This window comes from Marmota flaviventris, chromosome 18, assembly GCF_047511675.1.
Source record: "Marmota flaviventris isolate mMarFla1 chromosome 18, mMarFla1.hap1, whole genome shotgun sequence".
NCBI lineage: Eukaryota > Metazoa > Chordata > Mammalia > Rodentia > Sciuridae > Marmota > Marmota flaviventris.
In genome coordinates this window covers 513,566-520,131 of record NC_092515.1, presented here as the reverse complement: position 1 = coordinate 520,131, position 6,566 = coordinate 513,566, and the positions used below count along the sequence as shown (strand labels likewise).

General features: G+C 42.3%; 1 protein-coding gene across 1 annotated transcript; it reads left to right on the top strand.

Moving 5' to 3' along the window:
• Positions 1-428: 428 nt before the first annotated feature.
• Zscan4 (zinc finger and SCAN domain containing 4) lies at positions 429-2,577 on the top strand. The gene is made up of 3 exons (XM_027921213.2): positions 429-824; positions 1,570-1,735; positions 1,826-2,577. Exons 1-3 carry the CDS (start codon positions 429-431, stop codon positions 2,575-2,577), a joined length of 1,314 nt encoding a protein of 437 aa, XP_027777014.2.
• Positions 2,578-6,566: the final 3,989 nt, after the last annotated feature.

Sequence of the window (6,566 nt, the reverse complement as noted above, 5' to 3'; positions counted from 1 at the left end):
CTAAGTTACTGAGACTGGCTTCAAACTTGCAATCCTCCTGCCTCAGCCTCCTGAGTCTCTGGAACTACAGGGCCACCATGTGGGGCTTAATTGAAACTTCTTGCATTTTGAAAATTTTGATTTGGAAATATTTTGCTTTGAATTATTTGAATATACTTGTAAGATTTTGTTATCTGAGAAGTGATGACCTCATTGATGAAAATAGGTAGAGTTTCTTCCTACAGTGTTTTAATGTCTGATAGAATTCATCCATAAAAGCATCTGTCTCTGAAATTTTGCACTATTCATTTGTGTTTAACTAACTGTATGTTTCTTCTGTTTCTAGCTTACATCTGTTAAGCATCCACCAATCGCTGAAACAGATTCTCAGAGAAACAAGACAGCAGAGACTAAAGTGCCAAAGTTGAGCCTGAGAACTTTTGCTAAGAATGGCTTCAAATCTCACAAACTCATGTCAGTGTAAAACATCCCAGAATGATTTTGAATTAGAAAATACAGAATTTAGACGAACCCAAGGATCTGCTGTCCAGAATGGAGAGATCATCTCTGAATTCTCAAGCTCTCAGCTCAACTCACTTCCAGACAATGGTAACTCAAATTCAAGAAAGGAACTGCAGAGACTCCATGGGATTTTTCACTCATGGTTGCAGCCGGAAAAGCATAGTAAGGATGAGATTATTTCTCGATTGGTCCTGGAGCAGTTTATGATTAATGGAAACTGCAGGGACAGATCCATTTTGAAAGAGAAATGGGAATCAAGTGGAAGAAACCTGGAGAAATTAATGGAAGACCTGACTGATGATTGCATGGAGCCACCAGTCTTAGTGAGTAGATGGTTATGAACTTTGGTGAGAGACAAAGCAAAGTCAGGAAGAGCACAGTCTAGTACAGTTGCCTGGAAATAGAAGAACGTCATAGCAGACCTGATTTTTCATCAGATCACACTCTCTCCCAACCACTCTTTCTCACCAAGGAGAATTTTCACTGTTCTACTTAACAGAAAATGAGTATCTGTTTATTCTGAGGATATATATGAGCCAAACACATTGATTAATTGAAGTTAATAAATTCAGTTTGTGAGAAGTGGTGGCAATCTATAACAAATTAACATTTGAGTAAAGACCTCAAGGATTAAGAATTACCTTGACAGGAGCTTTTATTTCCTTAGGGATCCACAATATAATATTATTAATCATGAAAAAATATAATTTTATTAATCAGTGATAACTAATCAAGAATGCATATTAAATGAGATGCTTTCAGTAGACACACATATACCAAGGTTATGTGTTGCCCAGTTGATGAAAATATTGTGGCCAGAAGTTCACCAGAAACAGCATTTTCCCCAGGCATAATTATTCTATAGTTTCAAATTCAATGTTCATAGATACTTATAAAGCATAACAACTTGTGAACAATGGAAATAGCACTATCAGAGATAAGGTTAGACAAGGTGTGGTAACTCAGAGTTGAGAAATCTTGTGATAGTCTGTTGAGGGCAAGTTTTCCATAAAGTTTTTTCCTTACACAACTGACTCACAGATAAAAATGAAATGGCTTTCTTTACAGGTACGTGTTCACATGCAAGGACAGGAAGCCCTTTTTTCTGAGAACATGCCCTTAAAAGAAGTTATTGTTCATCTCAAAAAACAGCTATCAGCAGAAAACACAACAGGAGAGAATAAAGGGATATCCTTCCAGGCTCCTCAGGATACTCCCCTGGAGACAAGACAAGGTGAGTCAGGCAGACCTCCACCCTGAGCGTTATTCTATGTGTGCCCCTTCTTGAGTACAACTTCATTTCATGGCTTCTTTACTTCCACAGGAAATGAAGATAAAGAAAATGCATGCAACAATTTCTGGAAAAATACTCAAGTAAATGACAGTATTAATTGTCAAGGAACTCAAACACCTTCCCTACTCATTATCCAGGAAGATAACTGTCTTAGGTTAGAAGATGGAGGTGCTTCTTGTGAGAACCCACACAACTCCAGAAGGGTAGTCACACCTAATTCTGAGAAAGGGCCCCTGGAGGGACCTTCTTACCAAAATGTCCCTGTGGAGGAGCAACCAGAGTTTCTCCCCACCTCAGACCAATCCTCCTCCGAGTTTGTCCCTGCCCACCAGAGCAATAAGGGAAACTCTACATGTGAGGGACACCATGAAAAATACCGTGGAGCTCAAAAGTCATACAAATGTAAGGAATGTCCCAAGATTTTTAGGTATCTCTGTCACTTTTTAGCCCACCAGAGAAGACACAGAAATGAGAGGCCATTTGTTTGTGCTGAGTGTCAAAAAGGCTTCTTCCAGGTGTCAGACCTACATGTGCATCAGATGATTCACACAAAGGAGAAGCCTTTCAAATGCAGCATATGTGAAAGATCCTTCAGCCACAAAACCAACTTGAGGGCCCATGAGAGAATTCACACAGGAGAAAAGCCCTATACGTGCTCCCTGTGCCAGAGAAGCTACCGCCAATCGTCTACATACCACCGTCACCTGAGGATTCACCAGAAAATCAGACTCAAAAGTGTCTCTTCCACACCAAAAGCTTCCTCAACTACTGCCCCTATGTAATTTAAATGCATATATTGCATACATGTGTATTTCCATAGTATTTATCCATTGAGAACATACAATGTAACTTCCTGACTATGTTGTCTCTCACCATGAAAATGTAAGGTTAAAGAGGGCACCACATGTGTCAATTTTGTTCACTAAAGTATTCCAAGTGCTTAGAAAAGTGCCTGATATTTCATGTTTAATAAATATCTGTTGAGTAAACAAATTAATCTGTAATGTTCATGCTATTAGCCGCTTAGAAATAAAAAAAAAAAAATGTGCCCACATGAAAAGATCTATCCTGGAGGACAAAACACCACCACCTCACAGTGGTCCAGAGGGGCTTTCACTACCCATCGCCCCCATCATCCCAGCACACTCTATTTCTGTAACCACAGACACCTAAAAACACCCTGAGCAGAGGTGGATATTTGAAGGCAGGTCTTGCAAGATGACTTTTTCAATTTACTGGAAATGTTAATAACTAAATTAGGACTGAATATGACTGATAACTTAAAGCTGCAGGAGGTAATTTTATGAACAGATGACAAAAAAGACAACTACTTCCCATTATTTTCTTCCAAGAATGGCCGGTAAGGAGGGAAGGGGAATTTATTTCCAGAACCAGCTTTAAAAGGAAGTTCGGAGAAAAAGAAATCCTGTGCAGATCTGAGGCGAATGGGCATATATAGATCAACTTGTTGGCATGTACTGATGGGCTGCTTTCCACTAGGAAATTGGAGCTCAAACCCACTGACTAACTAGAGGATGTCATGCAGGAATGCCCTAAAACATGGAAGGGGGAATTGTGCAGTGTAAATTGTGATGGTTCTCTAATGGTCCCTCTATAGAACTCTGGGGCTGTGTACAGTGCTCTATTGGGTGGGACTCATTTATTCATACTCTTTCATGGACTGTCTCCAGGTGTTTTGCTACTGTGGACATTTTTGCATATGATTCTTGGTACACAAGGGAAAATATTTCTTTAATAAATAAGGCAAAGAAAAACATTTTGTGAGCTTTTTTTTTTCCTTTTCTTTTTGAATCCATGACAGCACCATTAGCAGCAAAAAAAAAAAAAAAAAAAATCCTGAATGTCCATGTCTTCTCCAACACTCAGTATGGCGATAGCTTTGGGTTTAATACCTGGATCCTGAGTACAATTATTGGAGTCTCCAGGTAATATAAAGGGGCAAATAAAGCTCTTTCCTCCTTCCCCCTTGCACAGTTGGTAGGCTTGGATCCTGTAGGTGTAACGCACGCCTGTCCATTCTCCAGGACACATAGCGCCCACAGTAACGGGTCCTGACTATTCACAAGAATCACAAATAGACTAAACGATGGCCTGCTCTAGCCCACTTCCACATATCGGTCAAGATGTCCTACCCAGAGTCCAAGTACACCAAAGTTTCCTGCACATAACTTTTGGCACGGGTTCTCACATGGGACTGAAGGCTAAATTCCCAGGATAAGGTTAAAAACATCTTCCGTCTAGGGAGCCCTACTGGAGGCAAGCTCTGCGCAGGCAGACCGGTGCCACCTGGAACTTCCTGCCTGAAGCTCTGCAGCAAAGGTTGGACTGAGTCCCGGAACTTCCTGTCCCGGGGCTCCACTGCGGAGGATGGGCGGTGTCCCGGAACTTCCTGCCTACAGCTCCCTACAGAGGTTGAACTGAGTCCCGGAACTTCCTGTCCAGGGCTCCACTGCGGCAGATGGGCGGTGTCCCAGAACTTCCTGCCTACAGCTCCCTACAGAGGTTGGACTGAGTCCTGGAACTTCCAGGGCGCCACTGCGACGGATGGGTGGAGTCCCAGAACTTCCTGCCTACAGCTCCCTACAGAGGTTGAACTGAGTCCCGGAACTTCCTGTCCAGGGCGCCACTGCGACGGATGGGTGGAGTCCCAGAACTTCCTGCCTACAGCTCCCTACAGAGGTTGGACTAAGTCCGGGAACTTCCTGTCCGGGGCTCCACTGCAGCGGATGGGCGGTGTCCCGGAACTTCCTGCCTACAGCTCCCTACAGAGGTTGGACTGAGTCCCGGAACTTCCTGTCCGGGGCTCCACTGCGGCGGATGGGCGGTGTCCCGGAACTTCCTGCCTACAGCTCCCTACAGAGGTTGGACTGAGCCCTGGAAGTCCCTGTTCGCAGCTCCTCTGTGGAGGTTGGACTGAGTTCGAACTAACAAGCTGTTTTGGAATTTCTGTTTGTATGGGTATGTGCAAGGAGGAGGGCTTAATGTGTCATTAGGTCTATCTTTGCAGTTACCATCTATTTACGCTGAGGTAGTGGCTTCTTTTTTGTCTTTAAGATACTGATGTCTGAAGAGCGAATCCACTGAAACATTCAATAATGATCACATGCCAGGAGCGTCATGTCCCTTGCGATGAAAGTGCAAATTGACTCTGGCTTACTCTCTAGCATGTGACCGTTTTCCGCTCATGATAGCCTTGGTCAAGTAAAATCATTCTTACTTAGCTTTATCCCTTGCTAGGTGCAATCTTTTCCTGCCAATCTTTTTCAGTTACCCTACGTAAAGGCACCCAAATCTATGATTTCACCCTATTGTGACGTTAGAACTCCTAGAGTCTGACATCTGGCTCATTTATTTAGTGAAGTCTGCCTTTTTTTAATAGCACATGGTACTTTTTATTGTGACACTCAGTGGAGACGTCTGTAAACCAACTTTTGTGATCGTAGCAGCTGCCTTCTTAATGACCTGTTTCCCACCCTGACATATGAACTCCTGTTTTGTTCCTTCCAGGTGCATGGATCAGATTTAGAGTGGAAATAACCCCCCAACCTCAGCATATTCTGCAAGGCTGTTTCATCAGCCATGGCTGGCTGTCTCTATCACCTTCCTTGAATTACTCTGGATTTTGGGGTTGTTTTATTTTGGTTTTTGGTACTGGGGATTGAACCATCCAGGGCATTCAACTACTGAGCCACATCCCCAGCCATTTAGGGTCTCACTGAGTTGCTGAGGCTGGCTTTGAACTTGCAAGTTTTCTGAATCAGCAAGCCCCTGGGGTTATAGTTGTGCACCACTGCCAGGCCCTTGTATTACTCTTTTGCTCCTGTCCTCTAGACTAACTTTTTCAAAAGTGTCATGCTCTTTCCCATCCTCCAGTCTCTGCCCTTGGAGTTCCCGATACCTGGAACACTATACCTACCTCTATGCAGAGCCTCCAAAACTACTCCTATTTTGGACACTGCACTGATAGTCTCAACCTCCTAGAACTTTTTAACATGCAATGTCTACTATTCAGTTAAAATCAGTGCCTAGAAAAGATTGCAGTGAGATAAGAAGGTCTTTATAATGATGATAATTAGGGAAATGGGAGAGAAGGACCTGCCTCTTTTCTTATCTCTAGTTCTCAGAAGAGGATATAAACAGAGTGACCTTTGTTGTAAAGTAAAGGAATGTACCTAAAAAGCAGCTGAAGAAAGCCACCTGCAGTTTGGGCTTACTATCTATCCTGTATATTCCACTAGATTACAGGTACAGTGCGCCCACTGTACCCCTTCCCATCACAATCCAGGGATGAGTAATCAATGAAATGTTAATACCTCTCCATTGAGTCCTCTAAGTCCTTCAGGATGGGTAAACAGTACATTGGGGTATTTGCAGCCCTGGAGTTGAATAGTCCACAAAGATTAATTCTTATCTTTCTTATATCTCTAAATTTATACTCTCAGGGCTGGGACTGTGGTTCAGTGTCAAAGTGCTTGCCTAGCACATGTGAGACACTAGGTTTTATCTTTAGCATGGCATTAAAATAAATTTAAAGGGCATGCTGTCCATCAATAACTACAAATTTTTTAAACAAAATAAAGTTATACTCTCAGACTTTTCCTGAACAATCTATCATAAATCTCAACTACTTATGTTTTCTATTTCAAAGTAACCTCCAAAGTCAAATAATGGACTCTGACAGAAGAGTTGAATTGTACCAAACAATAAGATAATAAATATTGTTCAAATCATTTTCAAGAAGAGAAAGAAC

Coding starts and splice junctions, on each gene's coding strand:
- Zscan4 (XM_027921213.2), top strand. CDS start 429: ATGGCTTCAAATCTCACAAACTCATGTCAGTGTAAAACATCCCAGAAT. Junction 825..1,569: donor GCATGGAGCCACCAGTCTTA/GTGAGTAGATGG, acceptor CTTTCTTTACAG/GTACGTGTTCACATGCAAGG. Junction 1,736..1,825: donor TCCCCTGGAGACAAGACAAG/GTGAGTCAGGCA, acceptor TTACTTCCACAG/GAAATGAAGATAAAGAAAAT.